This window comes from Microtus oregoni, unplaced genomic scaffold (genome assembly GCF_018167655.1).
Source record: "Microtus oregoni isolate MIOR12 unplaced genomic scaffold, Mior012 000000F_ref0000247, whole genome shotgun sequence".
Classification (NCBI taxonomy): Eukaryota; Metazoa; Chordata; class Mammalia; order Rodentia; family Cricetidae; genus Microtus; species Microtus oregoni.
Genome location: NW_024543059.1, coordinates 79,793,061 through 79,814,081, shown reverse-complemented (window position 1 = coordinate 79,814,081; position 21,021 = coordinate 79,793,061). Strand labels below are relative to the sequence as shown.

The 21,021-nt window shown below is 42.7% G+C and overlaps 1 protein-coding gene, 1 long non-coding RNA gene and 1 other non-coding gene across 3 annotated transcripts in view; 1 reads left to right on the top strand and 2 right to left on the bottom strand.

The window, feature by feature from the left end:
* Prss12 (serine protease 12) overlaps nt 1–5,349 on the top strand; it is a 49,705-nt gene extending 44,356 nt beyond the window's left edge. Inside the window, exons 10-11 of the mRNA XM_041652539.1 lie at nt 3,405–3,685; nt 4,895–5,349. Of these exons, the coding sequence (XP_041508473.1) occupies nt 3,405–3,685; nt 4,895–5,202 (589 nt within the window). The 3' untranslated portion in view covers nt 5,203–5,349. The remainder of the gene's footprint in view (nt 1–3,404; nt 3,686–4,894) is intronic.
* Nucleotides 5,350–6,386: 1,037 nt separating this feature from the next.
* On the bottom strand, nt 6,387–7,293 carry LOC121452196. The gene is made up of 3 exons (XR_005974821.1): nt 7,064–7,293; nt 6,769–6,814; nt 6,387–6,562 (listed from the first exon to the last, which is right to left on the bottom strand). It is a non-coding gene; the product is annotated as an uncharacterized LOC121452196 (long non-coding RNA).
* Nucleotides 6,889–7,018, bottom strand: LOC121455010. The gene has a single exon (XR_005975406.1). It is a non-coding gene; the product is annotated as a small nucleolar RNA SNORA24 (small nucleolar RNA).
* Nucleotides 7,294–21,021: the final 13,728 nt, after the last annotated feature.

Genomic DNA, 21,021 nt, shown 5'->3' with positions numbered 1-21,021 from the left:
GCATAATAGTCCATTTTAAGAATTGGAGTTTGAGCTGGAAAGATGCCTCAATCTACTAAAATAAATGCTTGCCTAATGTGTTAGGGTTTCTTTTGCTGTGAAGAGACACCATGATCATGGCAACCTTAAAATGAAAACATTTAATTAGGGCTATTTTACAGTTCTGAGGTTCAGTTCATTATCATCATGGTGGGACATGGCGGTGTGCAGGCAGGCATGGTACTGGAGAAGCAGCTGAGAGTTCTTATGAAGGCAACAGGAAGTGAACTAACATACTGGGCATAACTTGAGCATATATGAGACCTCACAGCCTGGCTCCACAAGATATGCCTCCTCCAACAAGGCTATAACTCCCAGTAGTGCCATGCCTTATGAGCTTATGGGGGCCAATTATAGTCAGATTATCACACTTCATAATCATGAGGACCTAAGTTCAAATCCTCCCCAGAACCCATAAAGCATGCTTGTATACCAAGGATGGAGAGAGAGCAGACAGATCCTAGGAGCTGCCTAATCAGCTGACAGTCCTAATTGGCAAAATCCCACCAATAAGAGACCTTGTTCAACAAAAAGTGGGCGGCACTCAAGGAACGAGACTCAAGGTTGTCCTCTGATAGGAACTTCTTAAACACATCAATAGCACAGGGACCAACCCCAGTATCAAAAGAAAGGACTACATATAAAGGAAACCATCCTCAGAACTAACAGATAGCCCGCAGTGTGGCAGAGAATATTTACCAGCTATACTTCAGACAGTGAGCTAAGACCCAGAACATACAAGGAACTGGAGAAATTCAATACCAAATGGGAAAATGAACTGAACATTTTTCAAGGAAAAGAAAGGCTAGGCATCAGGGAAATGGCAAGACTACGCTGAGATAACACCTCACTGGAGTCAGAATGGCTATCATCAACGCACCTGACAGCTGATGCAAGAGAGGACGGAGAGAGGAAGAAACCCTCAGTCACTGCTGGTGTGCGTGCAAATTAATATAGCCATTGTGGAACTCAATTTTCAAATTGAGTGAAACTCAAATATCGTAAAGATATTTCCAGCCCTCATGTTTACTGCTGCTTCATTCCCTATAGCAAAAAACAAAAAAATAAACAAAAAAACCGGAATCAATCTAGTTATCCATCAACAGATGCCGAAAAAAGAACAAGAAAGGTTAAATATCAGAAGATGAGGAAGGCCTGCATGAAGGTGACTCAAGTTATTAAACAGGATATAAGGCTAATTGTTCTTTTAGTTTTGTCATGGATTTTTATCTTTAATGATGGGTAAGTGCCTAAAGATATATTTGAGCTGGGCGGTGGTGGGACACGCCTTTAATCCTAGCACTCAGGAGGCAGAGGCAGGCAGATCTTTATGAGTTTGAGGCCAGGACAGTCTACAGAGAAACCCTGTCATGAGAAAATAAAAGATATATTTGATAAAGAAAGTCCAATGTAAAGCTCCATAGTTGCAGAATTATACAAATTATTCAAATAATTAAGATGTATAGACTTTGGGTCCAGTTAATTTTGGTGCGTTTCTTTCTTTTTTTCTTTTTTGGTTTGATTTTTGAGAGAGGGTCTATGCAGTCCTGGCTGTCCTAGAACTAGCTATGTAGACCAGCCTGGCCTCAAACTCACAGAGATCCACCTGCCTTTGCCTCCTGAGTTTTGCGATTAAAGGTGTGCGCCACCATTACCTGCCCTGGTGTATAGGGTTTTTTTTTTTTTTTATATAACAGTTTAGAAAATTTTAAGATAAATTTATTTTTAAATATTAATTTTACATTTTGAAATGAATCTGCAGACGCATACTTGGCATAAGGTAGAAAAACTCTCTGAACTTTAAAGATATAATGATTTAGGTTAAAAATGGAGAAGGGTCAGGAACCTCATGGTTATGCAGTTGATGGCTACATAATCATACAAGATGGTCAGAGCCTTACTCAGGGCCCACAGAGGTTCAGACCTCTCCTCCCACAGGAGTAAATGGGGTTCTGTTTAAATAAGCAGTCAGGAGTCAGTTCCAGCCTCCAGATTTCTACCAGCCAACGACTGAGTATAAACACTTTAAACTCAAATTCAAGTGGAGGTCTTGGTCACTGTGCAACTTTCCCATTTTGTGGAGAAAAAAAATGAAGGGTTTTCCACATTGAAAAATGAATGTTAACATTTTTCTCCCCAGCAGTTAGATGCCAGCATGAAATATGAAGACAGTTGCTAGAAACCAGGGTTTGTCTTCCGTGCAAAAAGAAATGATTGGAAGTTTTGAAAACTCTGATTGCAGACTTGAATGTGGTGATGCACACCTGGACTATCAGCACTGTGAAGGCTGAGGCAGGAGGATGGGTGCAAATCTGAGGCTAAACATAGTGAGTTCCCTGCTAGCCTTGGCTACAGAGTAAGATCCTGTTTTAAAATAACAATACAAAATAAAATAATAAAATGTTAATCAACTCTGAAAGGTGTTGAAGATGCTCCAAGATCAGCTAAGCTTTTATTTTTTATGTAAAAGCACAAGAACATATCCATCGCAGTAGTATATAAGTTTGCTTTCATCTTTAGTAAGCGGCAAAGTTAAATACACACCAAAGAATTGTTGAAAACAAATTTATGACTTACTACCACTAAGTGTTTTTATATTACTGCATACCTCGGGTCATATACAAATAAAGTTCCAAAAGCCCTGGTTCTTGCTGTCAGTAGAGGTCAGGCAGTGAGCAACAGCTGTAATCTTCAGTGAGGAGGAACTAACCAGGTGGGCAGGCTAGTATATTCTGGGCCCAGAAGTCTCACCTTGGGGATAGTTGGTAACTTCACAAGGCGGTTAAATAGTAAACTAGAAAATGTTTAATACTGATAACGAGTGCAAGAAAGAAAATACAGTGAAAGTACAATAGATTAAGCTTCATGGAGGTGACATCAAAGTAAAGCTAACAGTGAGCATCTGCTGAGTTTGGTTGTACCCGACTCATTCTGGATAATAAACTGAGGCTTCTTCCTAGAGAAAAGGCGGGTTGCACGAGCACAGGGACACAGGGAGGCAGCCATGTTTATGCCTCCACGCATGTGAACGTGGCAAACCAGGACAGCAGTTCTACGCTACACCGTGTTCCTCTTGGAGACTTTCCCATTTGATAAGGGATTGACAACCTGATGCTTTGTCCTTATTTTTTCCACTACCTCTCCACATTTGCTACTTCCCAGGCAATAGTCATCTAGACTTGGTGAAGTCAAAGTAAGATGACAGCCATGGGCTTTGGCGGGGGCGGCAGTGAGCATTGGGGGAGAGAAATGGGAAGAGGACATGACTTGGAATAACAGTTATTTGCTCTATTTTAACATCCCAGATGTCAATCATCAGTTTCCCTTATCTGAAAAAACCCTCACATCCTGGTCTTTCCTTCCAGGTATGGGAACCACACCAGGAGCTATGCAGTTCGAGTTGGGGATTACCATACTTTGGTACCCGAGGAGTTTGAAGAGGAAATAGGGGTTCAGCAGATTGTGATTCACAGGAACTACCGGCCAGACAGCAGTGACTATGACATCGCCCTGGTTAGACTACAGGGAACAGGGGAGCAATGTGCCAGACTAAGCAGCCATGTTCTGCCAGCCTGTTTGCCTCTGTGGAGAGAGAGGCCACAGAAAACAGCCTCTAACTGTCACATAACAGGATGGGGAGACACAGGTAATATAAAAAAACAGAGGCACACTAGGAAAACTGGGCAGCTTCCTGTCTGGTGGCTACATGGTAGGGTGTGCAGCGAATGGTAGGACCTTAGAGGGACTCAGGTTTGATGCCTGAAGTCTGCCAGATGTAAAATGTACACACGCAGCCTAGGTTCACATCCTGAGAGTGTTGGTGCAAATGCCAATGTTAGCACAGCTGATAGAACTCAACTGCCAATAGGGTAGAAAGTGTTCTACCACTTGTAGCCACCCAGACCAGTGAGAGAACAGCAGAGAGGTTTAAAGGCCAAGTCCAAGAATTCAATCTAGAATCCTATGTAGTTTCAAAAGCTTCCCAGATTTGAACAGTTGACCCAGTAAAGGGCTTCAATTTTTTTGTGCTTTTTGTCAGGGAACCTTCATCAAGTTGATTTGAAGGATTTCCTAATAAAATGTGGCCAGAAAACAGCAAAGCTTCTTAGACTAAAGTTGAAGAAAAACATTTAAAACTTCTCTCACCCTCTCACTTCTCCTGCAACCTCCAAGCACCGGTTGTGTTCAACATGGGTTCTTGGGTGAATGTAGCTGCTTCAACTGTCTGGCTGTGGTGGTGACAAGCTAGTGCCCATCAAGGAGCATGTACTCCAGGACAGGCCTTAAATTATACCGAGGTCTCACTAGCATTAGGTGCTCAACTGAAAAAAATGTAGTATCAAGAAATCTTAGGCTAGTGAAAGTGTCAAGCAAGCCTATTTTTGTAGGTGTTGAAAACATGCTTTATCAATTCCCACTACGGAGCCAGTCAGACTTGCCTGCTACTCCCTGGCAGCAAAGCACTCCTAGAAGGCTGCTGTTTTTATAACCCTGATTCCTTCATGAGATTTGCTTTCCTTTGGGTACATCGAATGACCAGGACAGTACATTTTCTAGGATGGTCTGTTTAGTTGGCTCCATTTAGTAGGCTAAGAGAACATGGAGGACATGCCAGTTGCACATTTAAGCCCTTCCACAAATACATTTAAGCCCTTCCACAAATAGCCCATCAGGAAGTAGTGTTTATAGGGGAAACTGCACTTCTTTATGAACATCCTTATACAATACCACCTCCCTATGTTAAACAGTTCCCACCTTATTTAGGAGTAGCCCCATTTTGAAATCCCATCAATGATGCAGTATTGTGTTAAATGTGCTCATTAGCTGAAATCTAACTCATCTTTGTTCTGAGCAGGGCGTGCTTACTCAAGAACCCTACAACAAGCGGCTGTACCTTTACTACCCAAGAGGTTTTGTAAAGAGCGTTACAAGGGTCTCTTCACTGGAAGAATGCTTTGTGCTGGAAACCTCCAGGAAAACAACCGTGTGGACAGCTGCCAGGGAGACAGTGGTGGGCCACTCATGTGTGAAAGGCCTGATGAGACCTGGGTCGTGTATGGGGTGACTTCCTGGGGGTATGGCTGTGGAGTCAAGGATACTCCAGGTGTTTACACCAGAGTCCCTGCATTTGTACCTTGGATAAAAAGCATCACCAGACTGTAATCTTATGAAAGGCTTCAGTAAAGAAACTGATGGGAAATATTCAGTCTCCATATTTGGTACCAAACCAGGGAAGACAACTTCTGGAGCCCGAGATTCCTCCTCCAGCAGTCTTGGTGTACAAGTACTTCAGTGTAATACTGAGCTTTACCTTCCTTGCCTATTGTAATTTTTTTAAGTTGATAAATATGGATTTTTAACTGTGTATGATCAGGTGCCCAAATCTGACCATCTTCCCTACACTAAGACTGGAGTTTGACTTTTCGTATCTGATCTCCTTAGCACGTTAAATGATGCAATCAGAGACCAGAAAGACGAACTTTCAAGTTGGAGTGATCTTTTACTGATTTACTACTAGCATTCGATAAGCCACTACCCAAGCCTCACCCCCCCCACACTGGAGGCAGCTAAATAAGAGTTCCCACTACACTGCCTTTTGGACACGGTACAAGAGTGCCACCTACTGGCAGTTGCCAATAAGCCTACAGGTTTCTCAGGACTAACCTGACACAATCTGATGGGAAAAAATATGCTTACAACATAAAATGGACCACACGAAGTGGCCATACAACTTACTCACAAATTGGGAAGCCAGTAGTCCCTTTAAAATTGGGAATCTGTATTTCAAGTTAGAGTTCCCAAGTTCCCTTACGTAAGGTATATTGCAATCTCAAATAAGACTATTGCTGGAGCCTCCTCAAATCACAGATTCCTTAAGGTTGCCATCCACTTTAGTATGACTGTATGTAACTAGGTACCAGTAGTCAAAAGCATGTCCCCCTAAAAGGTGCTGTATTATTATTCACTTTGGGGACGTGAAGCTCAAATACACTCTTTTCCTAAAACCCCATCCTCACATGGTACATGCTGACAGAAGGGCTTGGTGAGCAGCATACAACACACACAAAAGGCAACTGTCCATTAGTTGCCTGCGTAACAAAATTACTCTGAAAATGCTAAGGCCAGCAAATGACAAATGTGACAAGCGGTTAACTTTTAGTTTGCACAAGCCCAAAGCTTGAACAAAACCGACACATAAGTCTTCAGTGCACCTTTGCATAACGTATAGCAATGAGACCACCCTCCCCTCAGGTATCCTGGTTATCCCAGACATTTTCTCTGCAAACGTCACCTGTGTAAGAACTCTTACTCATACAGCCTCCAGAAATAAACAGAACACGATCTTATTACTCATCAACCAAACTTTATTTGGCTTATTAAAAACTTCATACGAAATAGCGGCCAGCCACTCAAAACAGTGCTATATTAACATTCACAATGCCCATTACCAAGATTTAAATGCGAAGATCCCCTGTAAGGTGCCCGGAAGAGCTTAGCCACTACTACTTTGCTTTAACAATACCTGCAAGAAAAGAAAACCAACATTACAGAGCATCTGTGCATTCCCCTCAGTCCTGAAACCCTACCAGTTCAGCAACTTCCTATACAACTGGCTATTAGCATCTAAGTTACAGAATGCCAGCACGCGTGCAAACCTCGCGAAACAGTAATCAATGACGGCCTTCTCCCTACTCAGAACCCCGAAAACACTCAAAGCATAAAACTTACATGAACGTGTCTTCCATCACCAAACAGCAATGAGTTCCAGTGTTACCTACAAACATTTTAACAGTTTAGAAATATGTCCACTTTCCTGGCACCTCGCAGATTCGTTAACAACTCAAGATAGAATGTTACTTGCTCAAGTCAGAATCTGGTCCCAATTAAATGGTGACAGCTTTGCCAATAACAAGTACATGCTCTTCCATGCCTAGGAAGGGAGACTGCCACAGCCGGCAGGTCCCAAAGACACATGGACTTTCACAACCCAGAACCCGGGTTCACTCCCGAAGGTGTCACTCACCATCCGTGACGGTGGAGGTCCTCGGGTGGAGGTCCATGGCTGTGGTCCGCGTGCTAGCCCTCACCAGGCTTCTGTGCTGCTGACGGCCGGCGGCCTGCACCGCAACGGTCTTGTGCCGCCCGCATCTTGGCTGCTCACAAATGAGGGCCCAACAGTCACCGCGACACGGAAACTAAGTACGCACGAAGCTAAGGCACGCTGACCGCAGCGAAAGAGGCAGCAACGTGCGGCGCGCGCGCTTTTATAATCCCGGTGACGTTTTCCCGAGAGCCTGCGCGACAAGGGCGTGGCCTACGTGCCCTTTCCGACCCTCTCCCGCGTCACTCACTTTGATTGGCTTAGGCGTCTCGGGTGCGGCGCATGCGTCCACACGAATTGGGGGCGGTAATGGAGTGGGGCGGAAGGAGGAGGAGAACAAATCCCGAACCAAAATTCTCGCGTTGTCTGAAGTCTCCTTGCTGATACGACCGCAAGGCAGACATTCGTTCGTCCCGGGGCGTTCTTTTCTGAGTATCAAGTCCACCTTTTCAGCGCTGCGGCCTCCCGATACGTCACTTCCGGTGGCGCCGCCTTTTTGTCCGCCCCCGGGAGCTGTCCGCGGCGCCTTTGCGCTTGCCGTATTCCGTTTCCGCTGGCTCTGGCGCCCCCTCGGCTTTCCTTTTCGGTCTGATCTTTCTCTTAAGGATTTTTGCGCGAGGCAGCACACCGACTCAGTCGAGTTACTTAGGCCATGACTAGAAAGAGATCACCCTTAGTACATGCACCCCAGCCTTGTCACCCCCTTTATTCCCGTTTGAGACAGAATAGAGGGTCTCGGGGGAACCTTTAGTCCTGGACCGCTGGAGGCGGCAGTTGCTGTCATGGGGAAAGTTACGAAGCTGTAAGGGAGATCAGCAGAAGCTTCAGGATGTCACTACATGCTTGCAGGGACCGAGTTATTTAGAGCAATTCTGGGCTGGTGTCCTAGTGAACAAACTTAGAGGAGACACGTTTGCACTGGAAGGACCTAGAGATGTTTATAAAGCTCGCCGCGTTCATCGAGTCTCTCGTTTTACTTCACACATCGTTAATGATCCGGAAGAACTAAATATCAAGGCTTAAGTACCTAACCACGGTTGAGACCTTTCCCCGGACACACTTCATTTGACTGTCGTGTAGATAGATGAATAGGGTGTCTTCTAAAGAATAGGGCGCTGAGTCTTCTTTCTCTGGCCTATAGATGGTAGTCTGCGTCTTCCCGTGGGTTTTTCCTTTGTGCCTGTCTGCACCTGCCAGGTTTGATAAAGTCCTTTAAAAACTTCATTATTAATACAGCAATCTCTAGAGTCTAGGGATTAAGCCTTCAATATAAGTTTTGGGAGCACAATTTGTTTTCGAACTGTATATTTATGCTAAGACTTGTCTTACTGAAGATTTTGATGAAATGAACATTTCCGTTTTGTTCGAAAGCTAGCATGGGATAAATGAGAGTTTATGTACTCGAATGTTCCTGCCCTTTAATAAATGTTTCTTTTGTCTGAAACTGGGCTTTTAAAACCGGCCTTTTGTCCCTCCTTTGCATTGTTCTTGTTCTTTTCTTGGCTTGTTACCCTCCCCTCACCCACATCTCTTCTTGTTGAAATTCTTTCGCGATTTCAGTGTTTTGGTCAAGTATTTTTAGGAAAAAGTTCATCCCTAAAACTGAATTTGATTTTTTGACATGTAATATTTGTATTTTCCCTTGGCGTCTTTATTATAAACTCCTGTGAAGACCTTAATTGAAATGCCTGGCTGAAAGACTTAAGTGAACACTTGGGACTATGACCAAATGCCTTGATGTGTACCGTATCTTTTTCTGATATTGAAAAAGATTTGTTACTAGAGTTTGGGATGGCACTTCATTTGTGAGTGCTATCCTAGCAGCACAAGGCCCTGGAATTAGTCCCCGGCAAGGCATATGTTGGGTATAGTGGCACATACCTGTAACTCTAGCACTAGGGGCTTTCAGAAGGTCAGGGTTTTTCCTTGGCTACCTAGTAACTTTATGGACAGTCTAAGGTACATGAGATCCTAGCTCAAACACATTTGTCACTATTACTTAGTTTAAAACATTATTTTTGGGGGAGTGTGTTGGAAATGTAGTTTAGAGGCAGACTGTTTGTCCAGTATGCACAAGGCCCTGTGTGTGATCTCCAGCATTATAGGGAAAAATTAGAAACAAAAACAAAACAGCCAAACATTAACGAAAGTCATTTTTCTCCAGGTGGACTTTAATCCCTACCTGTAACCGTAGCACCGATTTCATCATGGGTTTTATCACGTGATTTCAAGGTGTAGTGAAGGAAGAGAGGATGTCCTAGTTTCTGTTGCTGTGATAAAACACTACGGCCAAACGCAGCTTGGAGAGGAAAGGGTTTATTTGGCTTCCAGGTTATAGTTTATCAGCAAGGCCAAGGCAGGAACTCCAACCATGGAGGAATGCTGCTTACTGGCTTCCTCTTGGTTTACTCAGCTTGCTTTCTTAAACAAGCGAGGACTAACCAGCCCAGGAGTGGCATTGCCCACACTGGATTGAATCCTCCACATCAATTGTTAATCAAGAGAATGCCTCACAGTCAAGTCCATAGGCCAATACCTTGGGGGCATTTTCTCAAACCAGGTTCCTTCTCAGTTGCCCTAGCTTATGTTGAGTTGGCAAAAATAAACAGCACAGAGAAGGTATATATTAATAGTGCTGGAAAGTAATAGGCATTGTCCATTCTGGGTAATGAAAATCATGATGATCGTGTGCACTCATATAGTAGGGTGAAAAAAAAACACCCATCTCTCTCTGGTCTTGTTCCTCAAAGTCCACATGGTATTCTGACAATGAGAAAAAAAAAACCCAGCAAAACTGTGCTTATCTAATTCTTTTAGGTAATTAGATAAAATTGACACTTGGTGCCATCTGTTTTGCAAATTTTCTGTAAGTCTAAAACTTCAGAAATGAAGTTTAACACACAAGGAGTCATATTCTTATAATTGATCATATTGCTATTAAGACAAGTGCTGCTTTAGTGATGGTTCATCTCAACTACGAATTTGAGACAGATAACACTTCTAATCAGTTGAGATCTGAGTTTAAATCCAGTGAATTCCATCACTACCATGTCAAGAGACTGAGTCTTAGAATACACTTGAGAGAATGTGGAAGTAGAATTGAAAATTGCTTGTAATGAAAGTTTATTTCATTTACCAAGGGTAAAATGAAAGGGACATATTTCCCTACTCACCCTTCGACTGTGGTCCTTCTGTAATGTATGCCTTTTTCCCATTGTAATTTTAGTGTGTGTGGGGGGAGAACTAGTAATAACCAGAAAACCATAATTAGTATTCAGGTATCTGCCTCTTAAAGAAGGCTGAATTCCATGGAAGAAACCAGCCAGAAAATAGCCTTTTTTATTTTTACCTAATTTCAGTTTTTACTTAATTTTGTTTTACTTAACTTCAGTAGTGTTCATTCCCAGTCTGTAATAGTGTATGTGTGTATAGTTATACATATATTCATATATATATATATATTCACTTTAAATAGCCTTGTTTGTTAGATATTTACTGGACTCCAGCAAATATTTTTTCTGTAGACAAACTTTCGCCTGAATAGACATTTCTTGAACACTAATGCAAAGGCTAAAATGTGCATGAGAAAATGCTCAGTGTCGCCACCTGTCAAGGAAATTCGATTTAAAACCAGTTAGGATAACTGTCGTAAAAAGAGAATGCAATGGCCAATTCTGGACGACTACAGAGAAAGAAAACCTTAGGCACCTGTGGGACGGTCACTCGGTGCAACCGCTATGGAAAACACAATGCTATGGAAAATACCACCATGCCCTAACCAGAAAGGAGCTGAAATGTGAAGAAGGTCTGGGCAGAGGTCTGGGCTGAAACACCAATCGGGTAATATACAACGAAAGTGGGAGGAGGGACTCACATTAATCTACACACACACACACACACACACACACACACACACACACACACAATCACAAAATACAGGGACTTAAAGTGGAGATGGAGACTAGACTTAGGTTGGAAGAAGAGTCAGTGAAATGTATCTTGAAAATCAAAGTTTTCAAGGACAGCAATCCACTGTTAGTGATACAAGCCAAATGATGGCTGGAAAGAGAACCTCGGAGTTGGCAACACACAGGCTCTTTGGGTCCTTTTAAATCACTGTTGCAGGGAGCATGGAGGGAAACTAAATTCTGAGAAGTTGAGCAGTGAGACCCAGAGCACTGAGTACAAGAGGGATGAGAGCTTTCTAAGCAGGAATATGGCAGAGATGGAAACCTGACAACGCTCAAAGCTTAGATGCACAAAGGCCAGAGTTAGTCTAAAGCAGCAGTCCTCAACCTGTGGGTCACGACATACCAAATATCTCACTATTCATGATTCCCAACAGTAGCAAGATTACAGTAACAAAGCCACAAATAATTTTGTGGCTGGGGGCACCACAACATGAGAGACTGTATTAAAGGGTCGCAGCATTAGGGAGATTGAGAACCACTGGCCTGAGGGAAGAGCTCTGAATTCCACAGAAACACAGGTGGGAATGGATGGTGGGTGGCTGTTGGAAGCAACGATGCAAACTTTTAAATGCACTCTTCTATCACTTTGAAGATTTTTTTTTATCAGGGCAATACAAAGGAATTCCATCAGCTTCAAGTTAGGATAAGGGAGACCTGGAAATCTTAGTGGACAGGACAGAACATAATTAGAAGATAATGTCAATGGACTTAGAAATGGAGCAGGATTCTTGGATTCAGTGGGAGTTCACTGAAATTTTTGGAATGAATTTAAATTCAAATCTAGCCTGATTGTGGATTTTCTCTACAATACGTTCAGCTGCATAGGTTCAAGAGTGCAGCTGGCGTAAGGGTGGAGTAAGGGTGGGGTAAGGTGGCAGGGGGAATTCCTGTAAGGGAAGAGTGCCATTCGATTTCTTAAGGATTTTAAAGGATGAATGAGGCCGTAGCATCAATGGAACTGGAGGTGACAATGTATCAGAAAAATTTGGGACTTACAGACTTACAGTTCCTGAGTAAGCATTTGGTGTCAGGGAACATCCCGCATGTTAAGACATCAATAAACACCTGTGTATTCTGGTGTCTCCAGACTAACTGAAATTGCTCAGGTGTGAGGAAAACTTGTTCGTATCTAACAAATAAAGCTGGTCTGAAGATCAAAGGGCAGTTAACCATAGAAGTCTGGAGGGCTGTACAGACAGACAGGAAGTGATATGGCTGGGCAGAGAGAGGGATATAAGGCGGGAGTAGACAGGCGCTCACTCCTTTTTTTGGCTGAGGAGTTAGCAAGGTAAGAGTTGGCTGAGACAGGAGATCACCCCTGTTTTGGCTGAGGAGTTAGCAAGTAAGAGTTGGCTGTGGCTTGCTCCTTTGCTTCTCTGATTTTTCAGCATTTCCCCTGATATCTGACTCCAGGTTTTTCTCATTAAGAACAATTAGAACTCATGCAATATTCAGGTACTCAGGTGTTCTCATAAGAAATTAGCTGTCACTTTAAGAATGATCTTGCTTGGAGAATTTTTTATACATATCAGCAAGATAGAATGCTATACACATGTGCAATTAAATGCTTAACATCTCAAAAGCTTGGTTTTTTGCCTCTGTCATTTCCAGATGACTTACGAGGCTCTCTCTTTTACTCTTCTTTTTTTTGGCTACATTCATACATGCGAAAAATATTATTTATGCAGCCTTTGATATAGCATATTAAATGAAAGATTTTTTGGGAATGTTTGTTGTATGACATCTGTAAACTACTTAATGCTTTTTCACATCAGGTATATTACAATCATTTGGAAATTTAATGGTCACTTGTAAAATTCTGCTGCTTTTCTTTGATTGTCACAATATACGTCATAGATGCTTCATGGGGTGAGACATTTTCTCTATTAGCCCATCCCCAAATCCTTTCCACTGTCCTTAAGGATTGTTCCTGTGCAGAGCAGTGAGATGAACTGATGTTTACTTAGAACAGGATGAAATGAAACATCAATTTTGTATAGCCACTAGGTGGTGCTATTATCCTATTATTTAGCCATTTGTTTAAAGCCTTAGAACATTTGAATTAAATACAATCATTTATTATTGTACATGGGTTTATTGATATAATTTATTGTGAATAATTATGTGAAAGTGTCAGCATTCCTAATGGCTCTGCCAATCTTCCCGTGGACTCTTTTATATAATAATGAGTGAGTTTTGAAAATGGTGATCTTTGAAATTTTTGATTTTATTAGAAAGCAGCAATTTCAAAACACATTCTACAAATAAAACTAAAATACAGCACGCTTTTCTTTTGTAAAATTTTATTTTATATTCAATTATGTGTACGTGTGCATTTGCAGGTGGGTCTGTGTATATGAGTGCGGAGGCCAGAAGGGAGCTCAGATTCTCTGGAACTAGAGTTACAGGCAGCTGTGGACTGCCTGAACAGGATTTGGGAACCAAACTGAGGTCCTCTGCAAGAGCAGCAAGTGCTTTTAAATACTTTGTATTAGGATGGTGTACAGGTTGTGAACCAGCTAGTCCAACAATGGCTCTCTACCAATGAAAGATCCATGAACTCAGTAATTGTTCAGTCCACAAGGTTGGATGTCTCAGCTGGTCTTTGGTGTATGACTAGCTAGTAGGTAGGCTGTAATGCTAGTGAAGGAAGGAAGGACTCGCTAGCCAGAGGGAAAGCAAGCAGGCAAAGAGAGAGCAAGCTTCCCTTTTCCATGTCCTTTATACAGATTGCCAGCAGGAGGGGTGGCCCAGATTAAAGCTGGATCTTCACACCTCGAAAGCTGTGGATTAAAGTGGATCTTCTCACCTCGAAGATCTGGATTAGAACTGTCTTCCTACTTCAAATGATTTAATAAAGAAAAAAGTCTATCATAGATGTGCCCAGCCATGATTTTAGTTAATTCCAGATGTAGTCACATTGACACTCAAGACTATCCATCATACACATGAAGTTGACAAGCAGCGGTTTTAATTCATCTGATACTGTCTGAAGTGTTTAAAGCATTGTTAATGTGGAGTGCATCTGAAGGGACGACCCCTGAAGTGATGTTTCTGCCTTGTCCACTAGAGGGCTACGAGGCGTCCTATTCTACCATACCAGTGCTGTTTATATGGGCCAAGCTCAAGTCAATGTTTTTTTGTTTAAATGAGAAAGCCAGGATGATGGAAATGACAAAAATCTGCATACAGCCGGCAAAGGAAAGTAGAACATTGTATTGCGGCGTAATTGACAGTTTTTGACTCCGGCCAAATCTTTCCTGTATCTCTGCCAAAATGTTACCCGCCCATCAAGGGAATGCAGTCCCCCCCCCCCCCCCCCGATTTTATATTGGAAGTAATTTTACATAAAATGCCAACCTTGGCTCCAATTCCTATTATCCAATATTTATAGTTAGAACAGATGATCACTGTTTTGAATTAGAAAGTTAGACTTCATTTTCTCTTTGGTCAGAAACCAAGGGTTATACTGATTAATTTGTTTTACTTCTTAAGTTAAACCTAGAAAATCTTTTTTTCCCCCTTCCTTCCTCTCTCCCTTCTTCCCTCCCTCCCTCCATTTCTTTCTTTTTCTTTTTTAAAAAAATCAAATGCAGCCTCCTGTACCCCAGGGTAGCTTGCCAAGTAACTGAGGCTGATCTTGAACTTTTGAACTTCTGTCTCTTCTTCTTTTTCTCCCAATACTGTTTATCTACATAAATAATAATTCTGGGGATCAAACTCCATGCTAGACAATAATAACGTCATGCTAGACATAACAATTCTGGGGATCAGCTTCAAACTTCATGCTAGACAAGCACCCTAGCAACTGAACAACATCTCCACCCTAGGAAATCTTAATTTGCCCTTAAAGACTAAAGCAAAAGAAAGACTGGACGGTGTGTGAAGAGACTTTAATTATATGAGGTTTAGCAGGGTTTTTTTTTTTTTTATCTCCAAAATTTGCTAGAAAACCAAGTAGACTTAAAACTAATCTTGGGAATAACTAATATGTTTTTGTATTTCTCTACTTTAAAGCCTTTTATCTGATGGCTAATTTATGTAAATAAGTAGTAAAGAATAGTATTCAGGGAAACCCTGGAATTCAGGACTTAAATTTGATAAAAAATGAGTAAGAATAAAAAAAGTAATTCTTCTAGATATTAAACAAAATAGAGCTATATAAGAAAACAGACACACGAGGTGGAAAGGACCTGCTCATGACGGTAACTTATCGTGCCTCATGGATGTAGTAGTGGCTTGCAGCTAATTCTGGCCGAGTATACTTGTGTTCACGAACTCATCTGCTCCTTATAGGAATCATACGATGGCTGGAGAAATGGCTCAGCAGTTAAGAGAGTTTCTCCTGCTCAGCCATGAGGACCAGAGTTAAATTCTAGTACTCATCTAACAAGCCAGGCATCCTGCAAATGCCTGTAATTGTCTCTGAGGGATCCAGTGCCCTCTACAGGGCTTGTTGAATATATGGGTGAGCATAACCACATACAAACATGCAAATACAATATCTCTTAAAAAAGCATTATGCGAGAGACACAAAGTCATTCTCTTCATTTGCAGAGAATTAGGTTGAGGCACTGATCAAAAGTGAGGCTGGGATGTAATTGGCCTGGCTCACGGCCCACAGGCCTCACCGACACTGTGAGAGAAGGCGGAAGGATGCTCACTGTGTTATCATTAGAGCTCACAAGCTGACCTTTGTTACTTTGAACCTTGGAAGGTTATCTTTCATCTTCAAGCCCTCTTTTCATTTGTCGAAGGAAACAGGCAGACTTTTGTGATTTCTAAGAAATGTGTGGTACACACAGTATTGCTGGAAAGGCAGGCATGTGGTTGGTCTTGCACTTTACTTTGATAATTTTATTATGAATTATTTAAAGGGTGTGGAGCTTAACACAACAGCTGGCAGGAACCCCCAGCCTGATTCCTCATCACCACCTGAAAGGTTTTGCTAAGCTAAGCAGTTCCCAAATAGGGGCAGATGTCAGAAGGTCCTTCTGCGTCCTCAAAGCAGCTTGACATCCTGAACATAAAATTAAGAGCACAAGATCTGCCTCAAACAAAGCCTCCTGCCAAGGCTTTGCTGTGAATCCTGAAGCACCCCTTTATGCAGTGGTCATGTGCCATCCCCAGGAACCCTCACAATTTTTTATAGGCCTTAGAATCTAGAGCTGGCAATAGAGTCGGTCCCTAGGCACTGGTTGTCGTACTGGAATTGGAAGTCCAGGTAAATAATTTGTTCTTTGTAGACTTGTAATTTAGAACAGGCCACCATGACAGTGTTGATTGTCAACCTCACGGGATCTAAGATGACCCTAGAGACAAAGCTCTGGATATGCTTGTGAGGAACGTTCTAGACTCATTTGACTGAGGACAGAAGGTCCACCATTAATGCAGGTGGCACCATTCCATGGGCTGGGATCTCACACTCAACAAGAAGCCGGGGGGGGGGGGAGAGTCCACCACCAGCATTCATTGCTACACTTCCAGACTACGGGCACCATGTGGCCAGCTGCCTCATGCTCTTGTCACCCCGCTCTCCCCACCTCGAGGGATTGTACCATGGGCCAAAATCAATTCTTTGCTCCTTAAGTTCATTTTGTTACAGCAAGGAAAAAGGTCTTGTCCCCGCGTTCAATGAAGTGACTAAGGGATTGATTGGCATTTGCTAGGCAAAGCTTGTAAGTCAGACTGGAAATCACTGTTATCTACATATAGCAGCGGGGCTCCCTGACTTAATTGAAACATTGTCAAGAGTGCAGTCAATATCTCTCCAAAGACCACCGGTGAAGGAACCCACTCTGAAGTGTTAAAGAGTGCTTTCTGATTTCTGCCCATTTTAAGGCAAAAAGCAACCGTGACTGCCCAGCAGGAGGAACACAAAAGCTCTTTGTATCAAGGACCGTGAACCATTTTCACTGTGCTGCTAATTTGAAAAAGTGCAATGCAAGGCTTGGCATTGGAGGGGAGAATGTCCTGGGCAATTTTACTAAGAGCTTGTAGATATTGAATAAAATGATATTCCTTAGATCTGGTACTTAAAAAAAAAACACTGGCAGACTAGCAACGTTTTAAGGAGACAGGCATGGCTGAATCAAATTGTTTTCTAGAAAAGTGTGGAGCATGGTTTGGATTTGCTCCAGTGCCTCCAGCCTCTAAAAGTATTGCTTTGCTTAAGGGAGAGCCGCTGCACTGTGTTTTGAAGGACTTTAACAGCTGTTTTAACTCTTCCTTGGAGCCCCCTTCCTTGGAGCCATACATATGGGGTGACAATTTGGTGGCTTCAGGGTTTATTGCTACAGATGAAGGGTCTGCTCAAGTGGTCCTTGTGGCTGCATACGCTGTTCTCAGGCAAGAATTGTCCTTAGCAAATCTCTCCCTCGTAATGGAACATTCTGTACAAACAGAAGCTGAGTTTAGGTGGGCATGGCCCAGAGGCTGTTGGGAAAGCAGCCCTGGGGTTTTCTTGAGCTTCTCTAATAGGCACAGTTCATAGGAGGCTTTTATCATTAAAACTGACTTTGTAGCTCCAGGGTCAACAAGAACGCTTAAGGGCATGTTCCCCACTGTCTGGTACAAATGGCTCTTACGGGAAAAATAATGGTGGGAGATGAAAGGGTTATGAAGTCCCTGGGCATCCTTGGTCCTCGGCAGAGTCATCGTTAACTGGGGCCATCTGGTGTTCTTTGTTGTTTGTCAAGCTAGTGTTTTTTTTTTTTTAAATAAAGGTTTATTTGTTAATTGAATGTATATGTGCCACATCCTGCATGCCTTGGTCCTGAAAATCTGCCTGAGGTGATGAGGGAATGAAGAAAAGACACACACACACACACACACACACACACACACACACACACAGAGAGAGAGAGAGAGAGAGACAGAGAGAGAGAGAGAGAGACAGACAGACACAGACACAGAGACAGACACACACACACACACACACACACAGAGAGAGAGAGAGAGAGAGAGAGAGAGAGAGACAGACAGACACAGAGACAGAGACAAACACACACACAGAGAGAGAGAGTTGTGTTCACTCTGATGGAGCAGCACCAACCATATACTGACCCAGAACCAAGTTTCTTATATATAGCGTGGGAAGGAGGGGTGAGTCTTGGTAGGAGGTCTTTGTTAGAGAAGTCTCAGGTTTTAGTCATCTGGGAAGAGGAAGCTGCCATTGTTACTACTTTTTGCCCACACTGGTCTATCAGTCATAAATGCTTGTACTTAGGCCAGAGGAAGGCTTTACCATGTTCCCCCATCTTCACCTGGAGGAAGATTTTGCAAATCCCCATGGGTCTGTGCCATTCATTGGTCCCTGTCAATAATACACATTCACTTAGGGTTTCCTTGGCTCCCCACAAATTTGTGTATGTGTAAGTCTGTGTATGTATGTACATGTGAGTGCTGGAGCCCACAGCGGTCAGAGGAGTCAGCTGGAATTACAAGCTCCAACTCCAGTAGTAACCTGCCCAAAATGGGTGATAGCAACCAAACGTGGGTCCTTTGCAAGAGCAGCAAATGTTCCTAACTCTTGAGCTATCTTCCAGGCAGCATCAAGCTGGCTATTTTCAGAGTTTGGGACCAATCTTTTCCACACCTCATTCTCAATACAGTCAAGGGCATCCGACCTGCAGACAGGGTCTGAATTCTGTATTTCCAACCTTGGGTATTTTGGATAAAGATGATGGGTTGCTCAGCCTTCATTTGAGAAGGATTCTTACCTACAGCCTCAATTCTCTGTAGTTCTTATTTATTTATTTATCTGTTTATTCATTTATTTATTTATGATTTCTGCCTCCTCCCTGCCACCGCCTCCCATTTCCCTCCCCCTCCCCTGATCAAGTCCCCTTCCCTCATCAGCCCGAAGAGCAATCAGGGTTCCCTGCCCTGTGGGAAGTCCAAGGACCACCCACCTCCATCCAGGTCTAGTAAGGTGAGCATCCAAACTGCCTAGGCTCCCCCAAAGCCAGTACGTGCAGTAGGATCAGAAACCCATTGCCATTGTTCTTGGGTTCTCAGTAGTCCTCATTGTCTCTGTAGTTCTTATTAATGTCTGGTGCACATTGCTCTCAGGACTCTCCTGAAGAAGCAGAAGGCAGTGATGAAGAAGGACCACACTTGGTCAGGACGGCTTAATTAAGCTTATCTCTTGTCTCCACCTTACCTGTACTCCATTTTTTTCTCCACTCAAGCCTGAGCCTCATATTACTACCCTAAAGGTGAACTGAGATGTCACTGGGCACCTGTAACAGTCCTGCTTGCCAGTGTGGCCACCTTGAATAATTCTCTACCACTTACTCTTCCTACAGTCTCTTTAATTGATATATTGGTATGGGTTGGCAGAGTTGAGACCATGGGAGCCCACTTTCACTTTAAAATCCCTAGTAACAGTTAAAACTCGGAAGATAGTAGAATTTAGGGTCAGAATGTTGTTTACCAAGTAAAGAAAAGATGACCTTTCCCTGGTCCAACTCTGTAAACCATCTGTATAGTGTAAGAGTGAAGTTGGCTTGCTGTTTTGGTTGTTGATTGAACAGGACATTTGGTCCAGAAATATAGATAGCAGTCATTTCCTTTACTTAATGCATTCTGTCTTAACCAAGAGGCTTAATGTTGAGAGTTTCATGTAAAAACTGTCATGAAGTCAGTGTGCTTTGAAAATCCCTCCAATTTCTCAATTTAGTCTTCTGTGGTATAAAATGTAGGGAGCACATTCTTTCCAACAGTACTGGGGACTTGAAACCACTGCAAGCTTTTATTAGTGAAATCTGCTTTACTTCCTTGAAAGGGGTTGTTAGGTAAATTATTGATGTGGCATAATCGATCAGCAAAAAGGATTAATCAGGATAACTTTAATATCAGCTTTATTAAGGGGAAGAAGGTAATAACTTACACAACTGAGGTTCCAACAAAGAGCAGGAAAACAGAAGGGAAGGCGGGGAGCACACCTGAAATATTTATAAGTAAATTATAACCTCAGGGGATCCCGCCTTTCAAGCAAGGTGATTGGCTGGGCTTCCCCTACAAATTATGACTGGCCAGCTTGGTTGGGACATGGGATGCTCAGATGGTTGGCTGGCTATTGTTTCTGGGGGTGACTGGAAGGGTGAATGTTGATGACAGCATGAATATCAGTAAGCTGAAAAAGTTCAAGCCATGTGGAGGAAGATTGAATTACCTCCACCTAGTTGCCTAGGCTAGAAATTGATCAGTTCTGGATGCTCAACATCCAACCAGACTGGACTCTACACCACTTCTGGGCTGCCTCTTAAGGCTTGAAAGAATGCATTTTTTTAGAGCTCTTGTGTGCAGTGTATGGATATATGTAGGAGTGTAAGTGTGTGGAGGCCAGAAGTAAATATTGGGTGTCCTCCTCAGTAGCTCTCTACATTACTTTTTGAGACAAGATCTCCCACTGAACTTGGAGCGCATCAGTTTTTCTAGACTGGTTGGCCAATGATCTCCAAGGATCCTTGTGTCTCTGTCTCCTCCAGCACTCAGGTTCCAGATATCACTGCCGTCCCTCCCTTTTATGTGGGTGCCGGAGGCTGAATTCAGGACCTCATGCTTGCATGGCAGGTGCTTTGCTGAGTAATTTTTTCACCCTTCCTTCTGTAGCTTTTTATATAAAATTATAAAAGGAAATTCATATGTGTAATTATCCTATATATCGCTATGTAGCTATCTATTAAATATTATGAGTACAGACAACAAAATGGAACAAACAAACACATGTAATTCTCACCTAAAAGGGGGTAAGAGATAGTTTATCCTCTTACCCCATATCAGTGAACACAGCCTGGGCATACAGACTGAGGCTGCTCCAAATTCCATGCTCCACTGTGGTAACAGGACAAGTCACAAATCAAGGCACTTTTCAAATTCACTGTTGGAAACCTTAAGTAGGTG